This window comes from Zingiber officinale, chromosome 8B, assembly GCF_018446385.1.
Source record: "Zingiber officinale cultivar Zhangliang chromosome 8B, Zo_v1.1, whole genome shotgun sequence".
NCBI lineage: Eukaryota > Viridiplantae > Streptophyta > Magnoliopsida > Zingiberales > Zingiberaceae > Zingiber > Zingiber officinale.
The window spans coordinates 102,129,388-102,155,701 of record NC_056001.1 but is presented as its reverse complement, the minus strand read 5'-3'; the positions used below and the strand labels follow the sequence as shown (position 1 = coordinate 102,155,701).

Sequence of the window (26,314 nt, the reverse complement as noted above, 5' to 3'; positions counted from 1 at the left end):
GCACCAGAGGGTAAAGAAGAATACCAATGGACGAAGAAGGAGCAAACCGACTTTGTGGCAAACGGCAAAGCAAAGTTTCATCTGCTTAGCATCTTACCACCTCAAGAAGTCAGCCGGATCGAAGCCTACAAGTCAGCCAAGGAGCTCTGGAGAAATTCCTAGAACAACATGAAGGGACCTCAAAGGCAAAACTCGCGAGACAAAATCTGCTCCGGAACCATATCAGCAACCTCCAATTAAAAGAAGGTCAAACTGTTGCACACCTTCACTCTAAAATAATGGAACTCATCACCAAACTCATGAATCTCAGAGAAAAGGTAACCAACCAAGATTCGCTAAGGTACGCACTTAACGCATTCCCTAGTACTACTAAATGGGCAACATTAGTAGATGCTTATTATATCTCTAAAGATCTAGAAGTAAGTACTTTAGAAGAGTTGCTTTCAACTTTTGAAGTTCATGAAATGAGATGTACATATCTGAAAAAGGAGCCCAAGCACAACATGGCCTTAAAGGTAAAAATGAACGAACCAGATTTTGAAACTTCTCTCGATGATGATGAAACGATATTCATGGTAAGGAAATTTAAAAAGTTATTTAAAACTAATAAATTTAATCGAGTGCGGGATAAAATAAGAAGAAAAAAGATAAGATGCTACCACTGCAATGAAGAAGGGCACGTGAAAGACAACTGCCCTAAATTGAAGAGCAAAGACAAGAACAAGGACAAAAGATCAGTCCAGACAAAGCATCAAAATCTAAAGGCGACATGGGACGAAACGTCGTCTGAATCAGAGATCGAGGCCATCACCGAACTTCCGCTAGTGGCAAGTCACCAAGAAGATGAAGACGAAGCAAGCTCATCCTCAATGAGCATCAAGAACATTGATGAAGGGAGAATATCGTCAAAGGAAAGCAGCACTACAGGGGAGCATCAGAAATCGACAAGGTAAGTCAGGTACGGTTCCTACCTCCTAACCAATTATTTAAATTTATAAAAATACTGTCGAAGAGTTCTTACAAATTAGAGATAGAAAATAAAAAATTATTAAAAGAAAATGAAGAATTAAAATTAACCTTAGCAATATCTTGTCAACTAGAGGATTTCGATAAGATAAAAATGAAAAATGAAAAATTGAAAGAAGAAATTAAAAACAATGCATACTCACAAGTTAGAAAGTATAATGGACTAAATTGACATTTTAGATATCATAAGGGTCAAATTAGAAGAATATTACAGAGATATATCTCTAAGAAATTTTTAATTAACATAGTTGGAAGGAATCTATTTTGGGTTCCAAAATCATGTTTAAATTAAAATTATCACTTTGTGCATATTTTTTTAAAAAAAAATTGAAAGTTTGACCTAGGGCTTTCAGAAAAATAAATAAATATTTAATTTTTTTAAGAGACTTTGTCTAGAAGTGGTTGTTGTTCCAATAACTAAGAATGTCTAGTACCTCATTGCTTGAAAGTCAATTACTAAAATGAATATTTAATTGACTAACTATTAAAGCATTTAATTATTATAAAATTATCTAATGCTTTCACTTAAATTGGTCTTGCAATATTATTTTCAGCAAAATTTATTTTTTCTGTGAAACTTTATCATTTTCTCTATCTAAGAGATTTTTTTTTCAAAACTAAAATTTTTTTCAAAATTGAAAGTTTTTTTTAAAATTCCAAACATGGTTTAAAAATTGAAAAATCTAGATTTTCAAAAACTTAAAAACTTCTTGATTTTATTCCTTAAACTTTGCAAGACTACCTCATTTTAATGTGATCAAAGGGGGAAAACTAAAGATTAAGTTGAAAAAGGGGGAGAGGGTATATTTTTTATTTATTTTTGCACATGCTTTTCTTATATGCAAAATATGTACTTGTTATTTCTATTACTATTTGTTTCTTGGTTTGCCCTAATTTAACTTGGGTTGATCCATATCAAAAAGGGAGAGATTGTAAGTATCATGTGATGCTTTTAATGTGATCAACCAAGTCAAGTTAGGTCTTGTTGTTATTTTGATGCCTTATGTCTATGTGTGCAGGAACATAGGAGCACAAGAAGTCGAGAAAAGACAGCTAGCTAGAAGGACGGCACGGGAGAGAGCCGACGGGCTCGGTGCGTCTGAGGGATGAAGCGTTGCGAAAGAGCACGCTAGCGGACAAGAAGGAGGTGCATGACGTTTCCGAGGGACAAGAAGTCGGAGCGAAAGACTGCTCGAAAGCCAAAAAATGGGTTTGGGTGAGCCTTATTCCGGATGGCCGAAATCACCCAAGCAAGTGGAACCGGAGCGGAAGACCCGGACCAATGCGAGCGGAACCGAAGCGGAAAATCGAGATCGAAAGTCAACAAAATGTTGACTTTTTGATCAGGGCGCTCGAACCTAATCCGGGGCGCCTAGACCTGAAATCTCAGCCAAACGTAATATGGCGCGTTCCGTTGTGATGGGGATAAAATTTTATCCCCTCCAAGTGTCTAGAACCCTTCCAGGCGCTCCGACCAGGGCTACAAATATAGACCTTACCCCAATAAGTCAAAACAACACTTGTAAATGATTCCTCTTTAGTTTTCTTCTATAATTAAGTGCTTCAACTACTGTAAGAGACTTCTCCGTCTGAAGGAGATTGCTTAGTGAGATTCAACTTTCTTGGATTAACAATTCCCTAATTACAAACCAAATAACTCTTTTGTGCCTCTTCTTTTTAATCAATCTCTTATTTCTTTTATACAAGTGTTTATTCTAATCGAGTTATAAGATCGAGAAAGAGGATTTTATTTATTTTTATTCTGTAAATTATTCACCCCCTCTAATCAGTCGTTAAGGGATGAACAACAACTAGTCAGACTAATTTAAAATTTAAATAGAAAATAATAATAATAATAATAATAATAAAGAAAAAAGATAAATATACCATTAAAAAGGAAAATAGGACGCAAGCAAAAAAAATTAAAAACCCGCCTTTTTCATGTTGATCTTAAAAAAAAAAATACTCCCATACTTTTTTCTAAAATAGAAAAAAAAAATCACTCAAATCACTTTTAAAAATAGAAGAAAAATACTTTTAAATGATTAAAAAAAATATTCTCATCTAACAAGTTAGAGGAAATAAAACACATGAAAACTTGAAAACTTGAAAATTTTATTTATTAAAATAAAAAATAAATTTTTAAAAAAAATTGTATTTGAGCTCCATTTAGAAAAGTAAACTTTTCACAATTTCACCTAGATAAAAAAAAAATAGAATTACATTTTTAACATTAATAAAAATTTTAAAAGGCGTTTGAAAAAAAAAACTACTAACCCGGGGAGCATTTTAAAAATGTGCTATACCAAACTCATTAAGCCAAAACATATAATACCATAAAATTTCGGAAGACCAGATACTATAATTGGCAATATGGACTTCAGAATTGGAGCTTCAAAACATGGTTCATTCATAAATATGGAACTGGTATGACAATGAACAGAAAGTTGTAAAAATCAATTCCTGTTATTCGATGTTTATGATCTTAGCTTTGGCAGAGCAAATACAGAAAAATCCTATTATCGGTACAGGTAATGTAACAGATAAACATTCAATTTTTCAGCTAAAATTAGTTTGTCCTTGTTACTTGGGGTATGATGGAATCATTATGTTGAATCTCGTTCATAGACATCCGGCGCAATTGCTGTTCCTAAAAATAGGGTTCATCAACCTGCCAAACGATGGGAGCAATTTCGGAGTTCATTTCAGAAAGAAAATGGAAGAGATAGTTCTCTCACCTGTGTGTTTTCCATCACGAAACTGTGCATTTTTTGATGATTTGAATGTTTCCAAAAATTCCTTGCCCTTTCGCAACTCTAGCCTTTGTCTGGCTCTGTCCCACTTGTGCTCGGCAGACAGAATCTCTATTACACGGGGCAATGCTCGACCTGCTGCATCAGTGTCAAGAAAAGCAAGTCTAGACCTTCGAGCGATGAAGTCAACAGCTGATTCGCAATACTCGTTCCGAGCACAATATGCAACCTCAGCTTCTAGGAAGGGGTATCCATGGGCTAGTCGTTTCCCCAAGTTCTCATTCTGTCAAAAGAACACAAAGGGAGAATGCATGTGAAGCAGTTGGACCAAGTAGATACCGCACTAAAACAATGACCATAAACATCACTGAGGTTTCCTAGGAATTAGACTCAAGTACAAGCATCTACAATGAATGTGAATCTATGTGAACAACTATTTCTACGAATTTTAATAAGAATTCAAGTGTCCACTCCGAATTTCGCCACATGGGTTGGAAGAGGCAGATGAAGAGTTAAACTGCTATAGCATCTTATCAAATCTCTATTAAAATTGCTAGCAAAGCAGCAATTCCACATGATCAGCCAAGATATTCATCAATGACGTCGTAGCACAGACAGTAACATACAAAAAAAAACTGAAAACAAAATGCAAACCTTTTCAATTGACATGATACCGCTCAAGATATTTATGGGTTCTGCGAGCAATTTAAAAAAAAAAAGTTCAGATATCTACAACCCACATAAGTTGAGAAGGGGATGTTATAAAACATGCTCTTTATCCTTACTGTCCTTGGAAAAATACATTCTTAGAAAGCTCTAAATGCAGGATGATGTTTTCAAATGCTTGTGCTTGAATCTTCCAGTGCTACAGAATCCAAGGAAAGGTTATCAAGCATCATCTTTTTTTTTTAATGTTATTGGTACTCGAAATTAATGTAGAGAAAAGAATAAGTAACTGCAGCAGAGTTATTTTATATCTCATAAGGAAATTTGGATCGACGGGAGCATCAATATTCATAAGCTAAAATAGTTGGAAACTCCCAGCATCTATGTAATGCAATAAAAAGCCAAAATGGAAACTGGAAATCAGTTAGTCTGTGAAACTCACTTTGTATTGTGACAAAAAAAAAATGACTATGCTCGAGTCTTACCTGAGCAATAGTAGCTACTCGTTCAGCAAGAGTACCATATGCATGGGATAAATGCTTGGAAACAGCACTATCCATCACCCCAGGAATAATTTTGCCGCTGTGTGTTTTTTTCATTCGTACATACTGTTGAGCAAGTATAGTGAATGACACTGGATCCCATCCATCTCCACCGGCAATACGGAGGTGATCGGTCACACAACCATTGGAAGGTTTCAACTTGCCTGCCTCTATTGCTGCATTAACTGCATCTTCAGCCATGCTGGTATTAACAAGAAAATTTTATTAAGTATAAAGAAATTGTAAACAAATCTACCACAAACACTCTACATAAACTCCAGAATGCAATGAAAACAAGTAAAACATATAACTGTTGGTATAAACTCAACTTCACCCATTTGACTCTAGTTATTGAATTACACAATAATATGCTAATGTACAAGCAATCTTTTCTATAGTTTTGTCTCCTAAAGTCATCTTTCATTAATCCTAACCCATAAGTAAAGTGCGTAATTTTTTTTTTGGCTATTTTAAGCGAGTATTAGGCTATGATTACTTGGAAGTAAGGAATCCAATTACGAGGGAATCAGATGCACCTTTCCTTCTAGTCAATTTTGCTTCCTCAAATATAAGTGGAAATGACAACGGAAAGAGTCACCCAATGAGCAAAAAAGACCATGACTTCGTATCCACAACCAAATGTGGTGATCGTCATTGGTGATATCAGATGTGAACATCAGAGCATTGGTCCACAACCACAAAGTGACAAGCATTGGCACTGCCTTTTCATATTGAGGGAATTGAGGGTGATACGCGATCCTGAGGCCAGAAGTGGCGACATGGAGGTAGAAGATGTTGGCTATAGATGTCTGATGTGGTGTTTGTTAAAGCTTATAAGATGTGGTCTTGTGGTTTTCAAGAAGGGATAAAAGAAGATGGATTTGGCAGGGAAGGAGGATCAGAACAGGATAGTCCCTTATTTTCCTTTCCTTCCCCTCTTTTACCTCTCCCTTCTCTAATCCAAAGTAATAACAGCCTTAAGGATTATGGAGAACAGACAATGGAACCTCATGAATGTATTGTGATAATGCAACCAATGTTTACTAGTTCTGTATGTGCTGGCAGGTAAATTGGTTACAACTGAGTAATATGATTACTGTAAATAGTGTCAATGGAATAACAATTATTATTAGAGTTGCTATCACCAACTGAGGAGAATCTAGGTTAGTGTGGAGGATGATATAGTTTTGCTAGAATTAAATGGCAGGATAAGACTTGTTGGGCAAGCCGCAAATAGTTGACACTCACTGCTTGCTGATGTTGTAGATCAACTAAAGCAGTATATCATGGAATCAAATGGCTATATTTCTGAAACTGATCATGGTATGATGCAAAACAAACCGATGTTGACAAATATTAAGTATTTCAGATGATCATTCCAATTCAGGCAGTTGAGTAATTAAAGATTAGCATGGTTGCACATCTTAAAATGTTTTCCCAAATAAAATCAAAATCAATGAAATTACAAAAGACTTTTGTCCATTGATCACAAAGCATGGCGTCTAAAAATTACGTTGAGGGAAATTTATTATTGATTTACTAGGATTTGATAATAAAGGGTAGCTTCAATGTGTAGTCAACTTTCTGCAGTGCCATTAATTTTTCCAGTTAAAATCAGGTAAAATAACATTCAGACGAAATTACAGAAGTTATTTTTGTCTGTTGCTTGTTTAGTATGGCATTATAGAAGTGAAATAGAGAGAAATTTATTCAGAGATTTACTTGCAATGAAGGTTACCTTCGGTATGTAGTCCACTTTCCACCTGTTATAGTTATAAAACCAGGATGATCCACAAAGATGACATGATCTCTGGATATACTCTCAGTGTTTTTTGCTGATGGATCAATGGCCAATGGTCGAATACCACTCCATGCAGAATGCACATCTGAACGTCTAACCTGATGTTTTAACCAGATTATGAATCAAAATCTGTAACTTTTCTAATGGTTCTATATACATTTGCTGATTTAATGGAATGACCACAATGAATAGTTATGTATAATACATATATTACACTTCCTTTTCTAAATTTGTCTCTCCATCAACCAGAGTTTCAGCATATTATGAATCAAGTTTTAATGATGTTATCAACGCATCCAAGTTGAATAAGATAATAAGCTAACTAACATGTTTTCTAAAGATAGTTCAACCATCTGCTACTTTTCCTTAGTCTACGAATTCCATGCATCCTTTCCTTAGTTTACGAATTCCATGCATCCCTCTTCTTCCTCTTCCCCACATTGTAATTTATTTCTATGGTAAGTTTTCTCAAAATGGAACTAGTTAGTAATAAATGTAGACACCGAGTTTCAAATTAAAAATTCCCAAAAGTTCTTACTTCTTAGTCATTAAATGACCACAGGCCCTATTCTAGGAAAAAAAGAGTATCAAAAGGAATCTATTGTTCAATTTGCTTATGCATTTTTGTGGAAGAATCCTTAATGCATTCAGTAGAATATCAATCTTCTCAGTTTTGATTTTTACTCCCATTCAATCATGACCCTATGTTCCCATCCAAGCATAAATTTCTTAAATAATGAATCAATTTAGAAATAGGATGCATCTTATTTTCTAGAAGGCTAACATAACTAAAGATAATTGCTTTCCTATATAATTTGTAAAGAATTAGTTCTTATGATACTTTTCCAGAAATTTTTATTAGAATGAAACAATGAATCAAAATAACAACCATCGGCATTTTTTATTCTCGATTAGTTCAAGGATTCATATTTCTAATAACTGCCACCTCAGGAAATTATCACAAAGAGGATATTGGCATGCTTCTTGGTAATATAACCTACAAATAATAAGTATTTTCTGGACTAATTAGAGCGGTGAAACAAATTTATATGAGGTGATTACATGGGAAAACTAAAAAGAATTGACAATGAGTGTGCCTTAGTGATTGATATTTCTTCTCAGCTGTCTTAGAGGAAAGATTTAATGCTACTGTTAACTTATTGTAATATCTATATCCGAATGAAGTGATACTTGGTTTATTATGAGACCAAAAGTATTAAAACTATAATTAACGATGAATGTACAGGTAGAAGAATATGCAAGAAAAACCTAATTAAACTGAAGATTATAGATACGAAGTGAGCATTGTGCAAACCTGAACATTAAGGTAGTCAGAAATGGCATCCAATATAAATTGTATTTCATCTTCATGTGGCTCTGGGAGCATTGTAATGGCAGTGCTAGAATCTGTAGTTCCAGCAAGTGTCTTTCCCAACCAAGGCAACATAAAAACAACCCGTCCATCTTTTGTTTTGGGAACAATTAGTCCCATTCCCTCAGGAGAATAATAATCAGGAAGTATTATGTGGACACCACTACTTGGACATATCATTGCTGGTGCATCTTTATTGGCCATTTTTCTTATGCTGTCACAAAAGGGTCCAGCGGCATTTATAATAACTTTTGCATATGTATCAAACTCTTTGCCTGATGAATGTTCATATTTGTTAAGGAGCATAACAAATTTACAAAAAAAAAAAAAAAAAAAAAAAAAAAAGATAGTTTCCTTAGTGTTGATCAAGAACAATATTATATAGATCCACATAAATCATAAAATTAATTCATATCTCATTCAAGCATAAACTTTGCAATTGTCGAGAATTACTTCAAAATTGTCAGTCTATGCTAAGCAGCATTGCCATGACAAAAGCATTGTAGAGTTGATGCAATATATGTTGAGAGTAGAAAAGAAGTCCATTATGTGTTATTTTCTCAGCCAATTCAGTATGCAATGATGTAAATGAGCTTATCCAGTGATTTAGTAATATGGTCCTGATTCTGCCAATAGGAATAGCTCTTGGCTGAGGAAATCAGGATGTTTTCTTTAATAGAGCTTGTTAGAATGACATGGGGGCTACTACTGGAGCATCTAAGCAAACTTAGCCAAAAAGACAGTTAAATAGCTCTGCTGCATCTATAATCATCTGCACAACAAGATTCAGAAGTATATTTCATCTAACTACAATACCCATTAATGCACAAAAGCTAGTTTGATGGTTCAATTTTGTGATCATTTTCCTGGTTCCATATTTAAAGTTAAACGTGGAAATCATTTTTAAAAAGAAAAAGAAAAGAGGAAAATGAACTTGCTTAGACATACCTGACAACTGATTGCGAATTCGTGCACCAACTACTCGCTCACCGACTTCATCCTTAATCAAGGATACTACTTCTGCATGATTAAGAACAGCAGCACCGACTAATGCAGCAGTACAAGCTAGTCCTACATTCAACCGTGAATCGTTCATTTGCCCATCATAATACACAACAGTTCCTTTCAAGCTTCCCTTGTGACCTTTCTTGGCCAGTGTTGGAAAAAGTTCAGCTGATTCATTTGCAGAATAATACCGTGAGAGATGTAGCATCCTTCGGCCAGCAACAAGATCATATAATTTTAGTCCCATCCAATAATATACAGTCTCAAACCACTCAAAACAAGGTGTCATGCAGGGCAATGCTTGGCATAAATGTGGGGCGTTATCAATGACCTGCTTACGCTCCCTTAGTGCATGGAAAACCAATTTCAACTGCCCATAGTCAAGATTGAACACAGCTTTTTCCAAATATCGTACACCTGACAAGTAATTATCAACAAGTAAGACTGAAAGCCACTAACAATTTAGATGTACCATTAAAATGTATGAGGGTCGTACAGCAACAACACCTAATCACACTTTCATCCATTTGCAACCAAAGGTTAATTTAATTGAAAAATGCCATAGGACCTTTATCTTGGATGCTAGCATATAGTACCTAAGAAGCTTTTGGTGCATGTGGATGGGAAATCCAACTCCTTTGCTATAATATAATAAAGTGAAAAAACAAAAGAGAAAGTGGGAATACTGGCTTATCTCAACAACACGCAGTTACCAAAAAATAGTATCCGATTGTTCATTGAAATAAAGAAAAAGCCAAAAAAAAAAAAAAAAAAAAGGCGGGGGGATTGAAAACCACTAACCTCCGTGTACTAATTTAGTGGACCTCGAAGACGACCCCGACGAGAAATCCTCCCTCTCGACGAGACCCACGCGAAGCCCTCGGGTGGCGGCATCCAGCGCGACGCCGCAGCCGGTAGCCCCACCGCCGATCACGAGGACATCGAGCGGATTGATGGGGCTGGTCCCGATGAGGGCCGACTCCTGGACCTCCCTTGGCGGGACTACGGCGAAGGGATCGGCGATCTTTCGTCGGGCGAAATCGATCCCAGAGGGGCCGCGTTCGGAGGCGGAGGCCGTCGGTGGCTGCACGAGAGCAACGGCCGCCCAGGACGCCCCCGAGGCAGCGAGGACTGCTCCGAGTCCCTTAAAGCGAGAAGCGGCCGCCATGTTTAGGATGCAGAGAGAAGGATCGGAGACGGAAAGTCTGGAGACCCTGCTCCAGTGGAATCGTGGGAGCGACGGAGGCAGTCGTCGGAGGCAAGCTTTATTGGAATAAATCGATACTGGCACAAACCGAGGCGAACCGGATCCTGATACCGGATCCGCATGCAGAATATTTACCAAATGATACATCCAAATTCAAAAGAGTTTATTAACATGTTAAATTAAATTAAAATTACTAATTGTGATTCAAATCATTCACCCTACACTAAGATTGTAATAGTTAATGAAAAATTTTTGAATCGAATCAATATTAATTAGCGTAAACTGAATCACTGTTCTTGGAAACGTGGTTAAGGATTCATGTGCGCTAAAGTGTCAACTGCCGAGTTGCTTGGAGTATCGAAGTCACATAACAATGGTTAAACCATGAGACTTCCTTCGGCTGGCTCAGACACAGGAGCCTTTGGCTTCGGCTTGTCTACCACGATTGCCTGCGTCAACGCCATTCCGGCCTCAACACCATTCCGGCCTGCGTCATAAACAACATTCCGGCCACCGACAAGCATTTTGCAGGCCGCATCTTGTCACCTAAGCTGGGTCCATACCTATCAGTCATAGCATTGTCACCAATCTCCCACTCGCGGTCCTTGATGTTCTCGACCGCCACCTCTCCTTCCACACCTGCATTGTGGCCAATCAAGGCTGCCGGCGATACAAGCGCCTGTTAGATTGTATAAATTAGATAGCAGAGTTGTAAATTGATGCACAACTTGTCTGAATTGATAATGTCTGGCTGTACCTTTTGAACAATGTCGGCACCGATATGCTCATTGGCATCTTCAATCTCGTCTTCGATGGCAGCCACAAAAGTGGAGGTGAACCACGGCGGCGCCTCCACCAGGAACAATACCCTCCTCTATAGCAGCAACTGTGGCATTCTAGGCGTCTTCTATTCTCAGCTTGAGATATTCAAGCTCTGTTTCAGTGGCCGATTCCCAGCCTACGAAAAGAGAGTTAGCTCACAATATATCAATAATCTACGATAGAATCTGTCTATCTTGTAGAGTTCATTTGAAAAACTTTAAGTAAATCCAAGAACAAATAGAGGCTTTGAAATTTGAAAATCACAAGATTAATAAAGCCCTAGAAAACCTGACTCAGAAAGTGCTAGAAAGCAAGCCTTTAAGTGAAAAACAATTAAAAGAAATTATCATTAAGATAACAGAACGGCCTAAACACATAGAAGAACAAGCCGTACGCCTTTCTGAGGAGCTAAAAGAAAAACTAAGCAAGGTTGAAAAATTACTACATAAGGTAGAAGCTTGGGTTTCTGCATGAGCCATATAAACACTCAGGCTACAAACTCCTATAAAGAAGCCTTGCAAACAACAGAAGAAATTGAATCTCCAGTCCTTGGTTTTTGCAGACCATCTGATTTTAAAGGAGGTATTAGTAGCAATATTTGTACTATTAAACAGGCTAATACGCAGATACAACTTCTAGTTACTATACTAGAAAAACTTGAGAGCCTGGAGGAAAGAATAAAGAAAATTGAGGGAAAGACAATTCCCCAACAACAACCTTTGCCTGAAGCAATAATACAGAGTCTGACTGAAAAAATAAAGGTTCTATCTATACAAGAGAAGCCTAAAGAAGAAAAAGGGAAGTTAAGGGTCTTCACAGATCCTTTCACAATTCTCAAAGAAGAAAAGGCTAAGCTAAAGAAATGACTTCTCGAGCATCAAATCCTCCTGTTACAACTCTTACAAGAACAAGAACTGAGGAGACACCATTATTTGAAGATCAAGTTAGAGAATACCGCCAGAATCAAAGACGTCGGTATAATGCGCAAAGAATAACCCGAAGAATTACTGGAGGGGTATTCAACAATTCTCTTGAACAACAGATGGACCCACAAGTACAACTAAGGCTTTCAATGCAGGAGAGATCATCCATAGTCCCTGCAGAAGTGCTTTATCATTCCAGAAGAGATGATGCACACCACAGGTTATATATGCATAGATCAGAGGAAGTCATGCTTGTTACAAGTAATCAAGTTGACAGAGCCTTCATCCAACCTGAAAGCTTTAATCAGTTACAAAGAAGCGGAATGCTTTAATCAGTTACAAAGAAGCGGAATGTTATTCCTTCATATGGGAGTTATTCAGGTACGAATCCAAATTCTTCACAGACAGGAAGAAGGAACATTGGCTCTTATTGTCTTCCGCGACAATCGATGGCAAGGTGATCAAACTATAATTGCTACAATGGAAGTGGATCTTACCCATGGAAGCCAACTGGTATATGTTATACCTGACACTATGTTAACTATTGCCGATTTCTATCAAAATATTCAAGTGTCTATTTTAACAAGAGGATATGAAAATTGGAGAAATGGGGAAGCCAATTTACTAATAGGAAGATTATCAAATACTTCCAATGTAGGTTTTGCGTACAATATACAAAATGTAGTTGACTATCTTGCAAGTCAGAGCTCTTCCTGGCAGAAGATATAATACCAGAGATGTCCAAGGACATAACTGGATCATACGACAGTCAACTGTAAGCATACCTATGCAGTCTACAGAGGTAAATATCCGGAATCTTCTAGATGGCAGTGTTTCATTGCAATTTTATACTTATCAAGCAGCAACCTCATCATCTCAAATAAAATATAATGCTAAAGATGAAGAAGTTCCATCTGATGAGGAAGAAATTACTAATCATATAATTGCAGTACTCACTGAAGCAGAAAAAGGGGATGAAGAATTATTGGTGAGAAGGATATCGGCCTCAACCGTGTTACCAGTAAGAAGAAGTCATGGGGCAGCAGGGTATGACCTGTCAATAGACTATGCAAAGAATATAGCCCCTAACGAAAGAAGATTATTAACAACAGGGATATGCATTCAAGTCCCTGAAGGTTTATATGCACGCATAGCTCCCCGATCCAGTGCAGCACTAAGAGACATTATTATTATGGGAGGTGTTATTGATACTGATTACAAAGGGGAGATCAAAATACTGCATACAATACCACTAATGAAGACATCTACCTTGAAGAACAGGAATGTATAGCGCAGCTTATTCTGGAGCATATTACCACACCTCAAGTTAGAGATGTCGAAACATTGCAACAAACAGCTAGAGGAGATCAAGGCTTTGGGTCTACAACCATACAGGTCTATTCTAAATATAAAGCAAGTCCTCAATGTATTGGTTGTTATTATTGCTGCAGTGATGAAGAATGTGCACAAGAATATGACTTCTATGTTGCCAAAGAAAACACCCTGAAGATGAAAGGCAAAGCCATTCAGATTACAAATGAAGGAAGGCTAGATACCTTAAGCAGAAAGGCAAGGGATTATCGTGTTACCCAGCATAAATTTTATGAGGAAGAAGCTTATCTAAACCTTATTGAAGGACCACCAACAATGGCTTCATCCTTAGCTCAAACAGCACGAATGCTACAGGATTCGCGAGAATACCGAAGGCGATTACAACAAAAACTGGATGAAGAGTCACCACCAACAAATTTCTTGTGTATGTTAACTGACTCTGATGATGATTATCTCAATTATCTGCAGTATTTGGCTTTACAGGATACAGCCACATCCAGCTCCATTATGACTACAGAGGAATTTACCAATCCCTTCGCGGAAGGTGGTGAGGGAATTGACGGTAATCATCATGATGACCATATTATTGCTACAACTACAAATGATGAATGGATCTCGGATTATCCACAATTACAGCAGCTTCAAGAGACTATTTATTCACAAGAAGCGGCTTCAAACTATCAGCCCCCTGTTGATACCACTATGAACCCTGTCGGGTATCCACCGAATAGACAAGCCAAGGAAGAGCCTGTAAGCTTAACACAACCACCAAGAGAACCCAGAGGAACCTTTAAAAGAAAAGAAACCTCAGAATGGTGGAACCTACCAACTGCTCATCAACAGACAGGTGCTATCCTAACATTGCCAACTCAATTAAATCGAGTTGAAGATGTTTTCCTAAGGTGGGAAGCTATAACCAAGAATGTCGTTGCCCTTCAAAATTTCACGGATACACAAGATAAAGTTGACTTTATTGAAAATCTACTCGGGGAATCAGAAAGGCTCACCTGGATACAATGGCGTATGACCTACCCAAATGAATATCAAGAGCTAATTAATGCAAGTGAAGGGAGAAATCGAACTCAAAATATAATTTCCCAAATAAGAAGGATATTCCTTCTTGAAGATCTATTTCAAGGGTCAACTGATATGCAAGACAGAGCATATAGAGATTTGGAGCGACTCTCCTGTTCGCAGGTAAAAGATTTAATTCCATTTATGAATGAATACATGAATCTTGCTGCAAAAACAGGAAGATTATTCACTGGACCAGAACTGTCAGAAAAATTCTGGTTAAAACTACCTGTAGATCTTGGAAGAAGAATAAAAGCTACATTTGAAGATAAATATCAAGGGAATACTATGGGAGTTCATCCTCGGGTGGTATTTACATACAAATATTTGGATGAAGAATGCAAAAAGGCGACTTTCAGTAAATCTCTTAAAGATTTAACCTTTTGCAGTCAAATTCCTATTCCAAGCTATTACCAAGATTCAAAAAGGAAGTATGGAATCAGAAAATCTACTACATACAAAGGTAAACCTCATCAATCTCATGCACGAATTGAAAAGAAGAAACATCTGATAAAAACAAGAAATGCAAATGCTTCCTTTGTGGAGAAGAAGGACATTTTGCGCGAGATTGCCCAAAGGAATACAAAAATGTAAAAAGAGTAGCCCTATTTGAAGGACTAGAATTATCAGATGACTATGAAATTCTTTCTGTTAATGAAGGTGAAGATCAATCAGATGTTATATACAGTATATCAGAAGGCGAGGATCATCAGGTTAATTCTATCCATAACTCAGAATTCCTTTGAATTTTTATCGAAAACACCAATTCAAATATGATAGGAAAGACTGGGGGATGACAACCAATAGTAAAAATACCAAAAGCTCAACATGATTGTAATCATGTCTGGGAAATCAATGGAGAAATAAATACTTCATACTTAAGGTGTACCTGTTGTAAAAGGGAGACCATGAAGAAACACAGGATGCATTACAGCTTATGCCATATCACGTCTTGTGGGATGTGCACCAGGAACTACTTTGATATGACAATCCCTGTTGAAAGGTCTGTTCCTATACCCTTTATTCCAAATAATCTAATACAGGAACAGCAAAACTACATAGCATGGGCTAAAACAGATATAGAAAGATTGAAGCAAGAAATATCAAGAATAGAGTCTCTTGCGGAACATCAGCAAAATATCCTCCAGCAAGAATTTAATGAAGAAAAGGAGAAGATCATTAGAATAGCAAGTGCTGATAAGCTAGAAGTTAATACTGAAAATGAAGAACTCCGTTTAAAAAATGATGCCTTAGAATTATAAAAATTCAGACCTTAAAAGGAGACTTCAAAAGATTAATGAAGAAGCACTTGGAGAACATGAGGAAGATGAAGAAATAAATGTTTTTATTGATTCTGGAAGGGAGAAGGTATTTTCAGTGGAAGAAGCACAACAACCCAGGGTGAAGAGTAATGGATTATTTAATCTCACAGTTGAGCTAGACATCCCAGGAATTGATAAATTCAATGTCAATGCAATTTTATATACGGGGGCAACAACTTGTTGCATCGATCAGGTATCCATACCTCCTTCAGCTATTGAAGATAACACTTTTATTGTGAATTTCAGTGGAATTAATTCAAAGACTACAGCCAATAAGAAGCTGAAGTATGGAGCCATGCGAATAGGGGAACATTGCTTTCGGATACCGTACACATATGCATTCCCCCTTACTCTTGGAGGTAACATAACTATGATTTTAGGATGTAACTTTATCAGGACAATGTATGGAGGAGTCAGAATTAAAGAAGATGAAGTAACATTCTACAAGAATGTGACAACAATCAAAACTCAGCAGACAGTTCCTATAGCTTTTTCAATTGAAGAATTAGAGTTAGAAGAAGAAGAATATAACCAAATTCAAGAACAGGTATGCACATGGAATCCCAGTCAAGGTTTGAAGAATTTTATCAAAGAACTAACTGATATGGGATATATTGGGGATGATCCTATGAAATATTGGGCTTCTAACAAGATACTTTGCAGATTAGATTTAAAGAATCCTGATCTTGTTGTTGAAGACAGACCCCTCAAACATGTAACACCTAAAATGCAAGACTCCTTTCAAAAGCATGTAAGTGCATTATTAAAACTGAAGGTTATAAGGCCCAGTAGTAGCAAGCACAGGACAACTGCAATTATAGTATACTCTGGCACTACTGTTGATCCGCAGACAGGACAAGAAAAGAGGGGTAAAGAACGTATGGTATTCAATTACAAGAGACTCAACGACAATACCCATAAAGATCAGTATAGTCTGCCTGACATAAATACAATTATTCAGAGGGTTGGAAGAAGTAAAATTTATTCCAAATTTGATTTGAAAAGTGGCTTCCATCAAGTTGCAATGAGTCCAGAATCCATCCCATGGACAGCTTTCTGGGTACCGGATGGACTCTATGAATGGTTGGTTATGCCATTTGGTCTAAAAAATGCCCCTGCCGTCTTCCAACGAAAAATGGACTTCTGTTTTAAAGGTACTGAAAAGTTTATAGCAGTATATATTAATGATATTTTGATTTTCTCAGAAAATGAAGAAGAACATCAAGATCATCTCAAGGTACTTTTGAATATTTGCAAGAAAAATGAACTTATACTCAGTCCCACAAAAATGAAGATTGGAAGTCCTACAGTGGAATTCTTAGGAGCAACAATTGGGCAATCTAAAAAAAAGCTCCAACCTCATATTATTTCAAAGGTTGCGGATTTTAAAGAAGAAGAATTAAAGACAACAAAGGGACTAAGGTCATGGTTGGACCTTCTCAATTATGCTCGTGCCTATATCCCTAACCTAGGGAAAATGCTTGGCCCTTTGTATTCCAAAACATCACCAACAAGGGAAAGAAGAATGAATTCCGAGGACTGGTCCTTGGTCAGGCAAATAAAGAAAATAGTCCAAAACCTTCCAGAACTCAACATCCCCCCAGTATCATGCTATGTTATTATTGAGGCAGATGGATGCATGGAAGGATAGGGAGGAATTCTTAAATGGAAACCTCACAAATTTGACCCCAAAACATCTGAGCTGATTAGTGCTTATGCTAGTGGCAAATTCTCTCCTCCAAAATCAACCATTGATGCTGAGATACATACAGTAATGAACAACCTCAACAATTTCAAAATATATTATCTTGACAAGGAGGAGGTTTTAATAAGAACTGATTGTCAGGCAATTATCAGTTTCTTTAATAAATCAGCCCAGAATAAACCTTCTAGGGTCCGATGGGTGGCATTCACTGACTTCATTACTGGGCTAGGGATTGATGTTCAATTCCAGCATATTGAAGGTAAAGATAATACCCTTGCTGACACCCTATCTCGACTTGTTTGCTCTATTACAGGACCATGGACGCCTCAAGAAAAAGACTGTTCAGTCTTAGCTCAAGTGGAGGAAGCATTAATACAGCTGAAGAAGAAGCCCGATACCAAGGCATCCCAACACCTGAAGGACCTTATCAACTGCTGGACCAATATGAAGAACTCAGCAGAGGCAAAAGCCCAAGGATCTTTGGGCCACAAGAAAAAGATCTCAGAGCCCATCTTGAAGACATTGAGTGGACGGCATCACGCCACATCCTCAACAGCATATGGGAACTCAAGCTCATCAATGATGCCAAGAAAGCAGATTTTGAATATCGAGGACAACTCAGAGGTGGCCTCTACTTTAAAGATTCCCTCCCGGAAGTGACAAAAGCTGGAGATGAATTATTGGATCTCTTTATTAAAGTTCAGAACATCTTGCAACGTGTAAGAGACGCACCACCGTAAAGAAGCATGGTGGACCTCAAAATCCAAAAGCCCAGATATCCAAATCTTACTCTTTAAAGATATTTTGGACTGAACCTCGGGGAGTCGTCCATCTATCCAAAGAGATAAGAATGACTTTAGTTTTCTCTTAAATAATTGAACTAGCCTGAGCTGTAAAAGGACTAGCCTTAGTTGTAAAGGGTACGAAAAGAAAGAGATAAGGATACCCGTGAATGACGATGAGGCCCCCTTTGAGCACCCGATTCACCTATCCAACTCTCTATACTTTTCTATATAAACCCTTCCTTAGCTCATTGCTGGACACACCGCATCTCGGTACAAGTCCAACTCTGAGAAGCTTGTAAGTTTGTAATTTCCTTTCTAAGCAATTTCAGTCCTGTAAGTTTTTAATCTCTCTTTTGATACATTATCTGAAGTTGTTTAGAAACTATTCTATTACCACGCTTTTATTTAGTATATCATTCCTGTATTTGTTCTTCCCACCTTCTGGACATTTACAACTAATTTTTATCAAGCCTAGATTTTAAAGTTGATTGTATACTATATCAGTTCATGTGTTTGCTATAACTAGTCAACAGTTGCAATTCGCTAAACATGCCTCTAGACTTAACTATAACTGATCAACAGTTACAATTCATCAAGCCTAGATTTTAAAGAAAGATATCCGTTAATGCCTGTGGAAATTATAGGATGGAACAAAATCTTAACAACTACTCCCCTGAACACCTTGAATTAAAGGTTTAATCAGCCATAAGATTTAGCTCTGATACCAAAAAGCGTGGTAATAGAATAGTTTCTAAACAACTTCAGATAATGTATCAAAAGAGAGATTAAAAACTTACAAACTTACAGGACTGAAATTGAATAGAAAGGAAATTACAAACTTACAAGCTTCTCAGAGTTGGACTTGTACCGAGATGCGGTGTGTGTCCAGCAATGAGCTAAGGAAGGGTTTATATAGAAAAGTATAGAGAGTTGGATAGGTGAATCGGGTGCTCAAAGGGGGCCCCATCGTCATTCACAGATATCCTTATCTCTTTCTTTTCGTACCCTTTACAACTAAGGCTAGTCCTTTTACAGCTCAGGCTAGTTCAATTATTTAAGAGAAAGCTAAAATCATTCTTATCTCTTAGGATAGATGGACGGCTCCCCAAGACTCAGTCCAAAATATCTTTAAAGAGTAAGATTTGGATATCTGGGTTTTTGGATTTTGAGGTCCACCATGCTTCTTTATAGTGGTGTGTCTCTTACACGTTGCAAGATGTTCTGAACTTTAATAAAGAGATCCAATAATTCATCTTCAGCTTTTGTCACTTCCGGGAGGGAATCTTTAAAGTAGAGGCCACCTCTGAGTTGTCCTCGATATTCAAAATCTGCTTTCTTGGCATCATTGATGAGCTTGAGTTCCCATATGCTGTTGAGGATGTGGCGTGATGTCGTCCACTCAATGTCTTCAAGATGGGCTCTGAGATCTTTTTCTTGTGGCCCAAAGATCTTTGGGCTTTTGCCTCTGCTGAGTTCTTCATATTGGTCCAGCAGTTGATAAGGTCCTTCAGGTGTTGGGATGCCTTGGTATCGAGCTTCTTCATCAGCTGTATTAATGCTTCCTCCACTTGAGCTAAGACTGAACAGTCTTTTTCTTGAGGCGTCCATGGTCCTGTAATAGAGCAAACAAATCGAGATAGGGCGTCAGCAAGGGTATTATCTTTACCTTCAATATACTGGAATTGAACATCAATCCCTAGCCCAGTAATGAAGTCAGTGAATGCCACCCATCGGACCCTAGAAGGTTTATTCTGGGCTGATTTATTAAAGAAACTGATAATTGCCTGACAATCAGTTCTTATTAAAACCTCCTCCTTGTCAAGATAATATATTTTGAAATTGTTGAGGTTGTTCATTACTGTATGTATCTCAGCATCAATGGTTGATTTTGGAGGAGAGAATTTGCCACTAGCATAAGCACTAATCAGCTCAGATGTTTTGGGGTCAAATTTGTGAGGTTTCCATTTAAGAATTCCTCCCCATCCTTCCATGCATCCAACTGCCTCAATAATAACATAGCATGATACTGGGGGGATGTTGAGTTCTGGAAGGTTTTGGACTATTTTCTTTATTTGCCTGACCAAGGACCAGTCCTCGGAATTCATTCTTCTTTCCCTTGTTGGTGATGTTTTGGAATACAAAGGGCCAAGCATTTTCCCTAGGTTAGGGATATAGGCACGAGCATAATTGAGAAGGTCCAACCATGACCTTAGTCCCTTTATTGTCTTTAATTCTTCTTCTTTAAAATCCGCAACCTTTGAAATAATATGAGGTTGGAGTTTTTTTTAGATTGCCCAATTGTTGCTCCTAAGAATTCCACTGTAGGACTTCCAATCTTCATTTTTGTGGGACTGAGTAAAAGTCCATTTTTCTTGCAAATATTCAAAAGTACCTTGAGATGATCTTGATGTTCCTCTTCATTTTATGAGAAAATCAAAATATCATCAATATATACTGCTATAAACTTTTCAGTACCTTTAAAACAGAAGTCCATTTTTCGTTGGAAGACGGCAGGGGCATTTTTTAGACCAAATGGCATAACCAACCATTCATAGAGTCCATCCGGTACCCAGAAAGCTGTCCATGGGATGGATTCCGGACTCATTGCAACTTGATGGAAGCCACTTTTCAAATCAAATTTGGAATAAATTTTACTTCTTCCAACCCTCTGAATAATTGTATTTATGTCAGGCAAACTATACTGATCTTTATGGGTATTGTCGTTGAGTCTCTTGTAATTGAATACCATACGTTCTTTACCCCTCTTTTCTTGTCCTGTCTGCGGATCAACAGTAGTGCCAGAGTATACTATAATTGCAGTTGTCCTGTGCTTGCTACTACTGGCCCTTATAACATTCAGTTTTAATAATGCACTTACATGCTTTGGAAAGGAGTCTTGCATTTTAGGTGTCACATGTTTGAAAGGTCTGTCTTCAACAACAAGATCAGGATTCTTTAAATCTAATCTGCAAAGTATCTTGTTAGAAGCCCAATATTTCATAGGATCATCCCCAATATATCCCATATCAGTTAGTTCTTTGATAAAATTCTTCAAACCTTGACTGGGATTCCATGTGCATACCTGTTCTTGAATTTGGTTATATTTTTCTTCTTCTAGCTCTAATTCTTCAATTGAAGGGACTATAGGAACTGTCTGCTGAGTTTTGATTGTTGTCACATTCTTGTAGAATGTTACTTCATCTCCTTCAATTCTGACTCCTCCATACATTACCCTGATAAAGTTACATCCCAAAATCATAGTTATGTTACCTCCAAGAGTAAGGGGGAATGCATATGTGTACGGTATCCGAAAGCAATGTTCCCTTATTCGCATGGCTCCATACTTCAGCTTCTTATTGGCTGTAGTCTTTGAATTAATTTCACTGAAATTCACAATAAAAGTGTTATCTTCAATAGCTGAAGGAGGTATGGATACCTGATCGATACAACAAGTTGTTGCCCCCGTATCTAAAATTGCATTGACTTTGAATTTATCAATTCCTGGGATGTCTAGCTCAACTGTGAGATTAAATAATCCATTACTCTTCACCCTAGGTTGTTGTGCTTCTTCCACTGAAAATACCTTCTCCCTTCCAGAATCAATAAAAACATTTATTTCTTCATCTTCCTCATGTTCTCCAAGTGCTTCTTCATTAATCTTTTGAAGTCTCCTTTTAAGGTTTGAATTTTTTAATTCTAAGGCATCATTTTTTAAACGGAGTTCTTCATTTTCAGTATCAACTTCCAGCTTATCAGCACTTGCTATGATCTTCTCCTTTTCTTCATTAAATTCTTGCTGGAGGATATTTTGCTGATGTTCCGCAAGAGACTCTATTCTTGCTATTTCTTGCTTCAATCTTTCTATCTCTGTTTTGCATATCAGTTGACCCTTGAAATGGATCTTCAAGAAGGAATATCCTTCTTATTTGGGAAATTATATTTTGAGTCTCATTTCTCCCTTCACTTGCATTAATTAGCTCTTGATATTCATTTGGGTAGGTCATACGCCATTGTATCCAGGTGAGCCTTTCTGATTTCCCGAGTAGATTTTCAATAAAGTTAGCTTTATCTTGTGTATCCGTGAAATTTTGAAGGGCAACGACATTCTTGGTTATAGCTTCCCACCTTAGGAAAACATCTTCAACTCGATTTAATTGAGTTGGCAATGTTAGGATAGCACCTGTCTGTTGATGAGCAGTTGGTAGGTTCCACCATTCTGAGGTTTCTTTTCTTTTAAATGTTCCTCTGGGTTCTCTTGGTGGTTGTGTTAAGCTTACAGGCTCTTCCTTGGCTTGTCTATTCGGTGGATACCCGACAGGGTTCATAGTGGTATCAACAGGGGTTGATAGTTTGAAGCCGCTTCTTGTGAATAAATAGTCTCTTGAAGCTGCTGTAATTGTGGATAATCCGAGATTCATTCATCATTTGTAGTTGTAGCAATAATATGGTCATCATGATGATTACCGTCAATTCCCTCACCACCTTCCGCGAAGGGATTGGTAAATTCCTCTGTAGTCATAATGGAGCTGGATGTGGCTGTATCCTGTAAAGCCAAATACTGCAGATAGTTGAGATAATCATCATCAGAGTCAGTTAACATACACAAGAAATTTGTTGGTGGTGACTCTTCATCCAGTTTTTGTTGTAATCGCCTTCGGTATTCTCGCGAATCCTGTAGCATTCGTGCTGTTTGAGCTAAGGATGAAGCCATTGTTGGTGGTCCTTCAATAAGGTTTAGATAAGCTTCTTCCTCATAAAATTTATGCTGGGTAACACGATAATCCCTTGCCTTTCTGCTTAAGGTATCTAGCTTTCCTTCATTTGTAATCTGAATGGCTTTGCCTTTCATCTTCAGGGTGTTTTCTTTGGCAACATAGAAATCATATTCTTGTGCACATTCTTCATCACTGCAGCAATAATAACAACCAATACATTGAGGATTTGCTTTATATTTAGAACAGACCTGTATGGTTGTAGACCGAAAGCCTTGATCTCCTCTAGCTGTTTGTTACAATGTTTCGACTTCTCTAACTTGAGGTGTGGCAATATGCTCCAGAATAAGCTGCGCTATACATTCCTGTTCTTCAAGGTAGATGTCTTCATTAGTGGTATTGTATGCAGTATTTTGATCTCCCCTTTGTAATCAGTATCAATAACACCTCCCATAATAATAATGCCTCTTAGTGCTGCACTGGATCGGGGAGCTATGCGTGCATATAAACCTTCAGGGACTTGAATGCATATCCCTGTTGTTAATAATCTTCTTTCGTTAGGGGCTATATTCTTTGCATAGTCTATTGACAGGTCATACCCTGCTGTCCCATGACTTCTTCTTACTGGTAATACGGCTGAGGCCGATATCCTTCTCACCAATAATTCTTCATCCCCTTTTTCTGCTTCAGTGAGTACTGCAATTATATGATTAGTAATTTCTTCCTCATCAGATGGAACTTCTTCATCTTTAGCATTATATTTTATTTGAGATGATGAGGTTGCTGCTTGATAAGTATCAAATTGCAATGAAACACTGCCATCTAGAATATTCCGGGTATTTACCTCCGTAGGCTGCATAAGTATGCTTACAGTTGACTGTCGTATGATCCAGTTATGTCCTTGGACATCTCTGGTATTATATCTTCTACCAGGAAGAGCTCTGACTCCATGGCTTGCAAGATAGTCAACTACATTTTGTATATTGTACGCAAAACCTACATTAGGAGTATTTGATAATCTTCCTACTAGTCCTCTAGTGATTAGTAAATTGGCTTCCCCATTTTTCCAATTTTCATATCCTCTTGCTAAAATGGACACTTGAATATTTTGATAGAAATCAGCAATAGTTAACATAGTGTCAGGTATAACATATACCAGTTGGCTTCCATGGGTAAGATACACTTCCATTGTAGCAAATATAGCTTGATCACCTTGCCATCGATTGTTGCGGAAGACAATAAGAGCCAATGTTCCTTCTTCCTGTCTGTGAAGAATTTGGATTCGTACCTGAATAACTCCCATATGAAGGAATCGCATTCCGCTTCTTTGTAACTGATTAAAGCTATCAGGTTGGATGAAGGCTCTGCCAACTTGATTACTTGTAACAAGCATGGCTTCCTCTGATCTATGCATATATACCCTGTGGTGTGCATCATCTCTTCTGGAATGATAAAGCACTTCTGCAGGGACTATGGATGTTCTCTCCTGTATTGAAAGCCTTAACTGTACTTGTGGGTCCATCTGTTGTTCAAGAGAATTGTTGAATACCCCTCCAGTAATTCTTCGGGTTATTCTTTGAAGGCTTCTTTGCGCATTATACCGACGTCTTTGATTCTGGCGGTATTCTCTAACTTGATCTTCAAATAATGGTGTCTCCTCAGTTCTTGTTCTTGTAAGAGTTGTAACAGGAGGATTTGATGCTCGAGAAGTCATTTCTTTAGCTTAGCCTTTTCTTCTTTGAGAATTGTGAAAGGATTTGTGAAGACCCTTAACTTCCCTTTTTCTTCTTTAGACTTCTCTTGTATAGATAGAACCTTTATTTTTTCAGTCAGACTCTGTATTATTGCTTCAGGCAAAGGTTGTTGTTGGGGAATTGTCTTTCCTTCAATTTTCTTTATTCTTTCCTCCAGACTCTCAAGTTTTTCTAGTATAGTAACTAGAAGTTGTATCTGCGTATTAGCCTGTTTAATAGTACAAATATTGCTACTAATACTTCCTTTAAAATCAGATGGTCTGCAAAAACCAAGGGCTGGAGATTCAATTCCTTCTGTTGCTTGCAAGGCTTCTTTATAGGAGTTTGTAGCCTGAGTGTTTATATGGCTCATGCAGAAACCCAAGCTTCTACTTTATGTAGTAATTTTTCAACCTTGCTTAGTTTTTCTTTTAGCTCCTCAGAAAGGCGTACGGCTTATTCTTCTATGTGTTTAGGCCGTTCTGTTATCTTAATGATAACTTCTTTTAATTGTTTTTCAGTTAAAGGCTTGCTTTCTAACACTTCCTGAGTCGGGTTTTCTAGGACTTTATTAATCTTGTGATTTTCAAATTTCAAAGCCTCTATTTGTTCCTGGATTTGCTTAAAGTTTTTCAAATGAACTCTACAAGATAGACAGATTCTATCGTAGATTAGCAATCCTCCGCTAGCTTCTCAGAATCATAAATAGAGTCTGTCTCTGCGAGTTCTTTAATTGGGCTATCCAAACCTGGATCTCATCCTTGGATGCAGCCTCGGCGATCAAGGTAGTCGAGTTCTGCAAGATTGTGATCTTCCTTGCTGTACCAAGTTGTTCTACTGAAACATTCTCCATCAACAAACCAAGATCTTTTGCCTGGAACTCCCCTAACATGAAAATGTTAATCAATGGCCTTTAAGGCATAGTTGTCTGCAAGTTTAACAAGCAGCAGATCCACCGTTATGTTTCAATCTTTTTGATTTTCTGATTGTTAAATCACAAAACATAAGAACATCCAGACCAATAAACAGTGCATTAAATAATGAAAGCGACTGGAAATTAGTCAATTTGATCAGATATGAAAGACTAAATTCATTGGTAATTCACTCAGTCACAAAGATTTTTGTTCCTAAAATATGTTCATTGAACTTGTGTAACCTTATAATTGCAATAACCTAAATGAAAAAGAAACTTACAAATAGCGACTTGAACAAGCAAATTAAGAATACCTGTAACAATGGCAATATCTTGAAGAAGAGCCTTTCTTCTTTCGCCAAATCCAGGAGCTTTGATTGCAGCATCGTTCAGAATACCTCGAAGCTTATTCACGACCAGAGTTGCTAAAGCCTCACCAGTGGCATCCTCTGTGATAATGAGGAGGAACTCTCAATTGAGTGGTCTTTTCCAACAGAGGTCTGATTTCCTTTATTGTTGAAATTTTTTGATCAATCACAAGAACTTTGGCATTCTCAAACTCAACAAGCAGTTTTTCAGGATTTGTGACAAACTGCGGAGAGATATAGCCTCGATCAATCT

General features: G+C 37.5%; 1 protein-coding gene across 6 annotated transcripts; it reads right to left on the bottom strand.

Moving 5' to 3' along the window:
* Window positions 1–3,473: 3,473 nt before the first annotated feature.
* Window positions 3,474–26,299, bottom strand: LOC122016109 (glycerol-3-phosphate dehydrogenase SDP6, mitochondrial-like). 6 transcript variants are annotated; one of them, XM_042573299.1, is made up of 10 exons: window positions 26,008–26,297; window positions 25,529–25,708; window positions 11,130–11,330; window positions 9,967–11,051; window positions 9,109–9,582; window positions 8,104–8,435; window positions 6,726–6,886; window positions 4,931–5,189; window positions 3,765–4,062; window positions 3,474–3,697 (listed from the first exon to the last, which is right to left on the bottom strand). In XM_042573299.1, the coding sequence occupies exons 4-10, from the start codon at window positions 10,517–10,519 to the stop codon at window positions 3,693–3,695; spliced, it is 2,082 nt and encodes a 693-aa protein (XP_042429233.1). In that variant the 5' UTR covers window positions 10,520–11,051; window positions 11,130–11,330; window positions 25,529–25,708; window positions 26,008–26,297; the 3' UTR covers window positions 3,474–3,692. The 6 variants fall into 6 exon arrangements, with proteins under 6 accessions (XP_042429233.1, XP_042429234.1, XP_042429235.1 ...); XM_042573300.1 differs by having other exon boundaries at window positions 9,967–11,032; XM_042573301.1 differs by having other exon boundaries at window positions 25,529–25,654.
* Window positions 26,300–26,314: the final 15 nt, after the last annotated feature.

Excerpts from the sequence above, each read along its gene's own strand:
- LOC122016109 (XM_042573299.1), bottom strand. The coding sequence starts at position 10,519 with ATGTATCATTTGGTAAATATTCTGCATGCGGATCCGGTATCAGGATCC. Across the intron at positions 9,583-9,966 it reads CACTAAATTAGTACACGGAG|GTGTACGATATTTGGAAAAA; the intron begins GTTAGTGGTTTT and ends ATTACTTGTCAG. Across the intron at positions 5,190-6,725 it reads AAGTGGACTACATACCGAAG|CATGGCTGAAGATGCAGTTA; the intron begins GTAACCTTCATT and ends TGTTAATACCAG.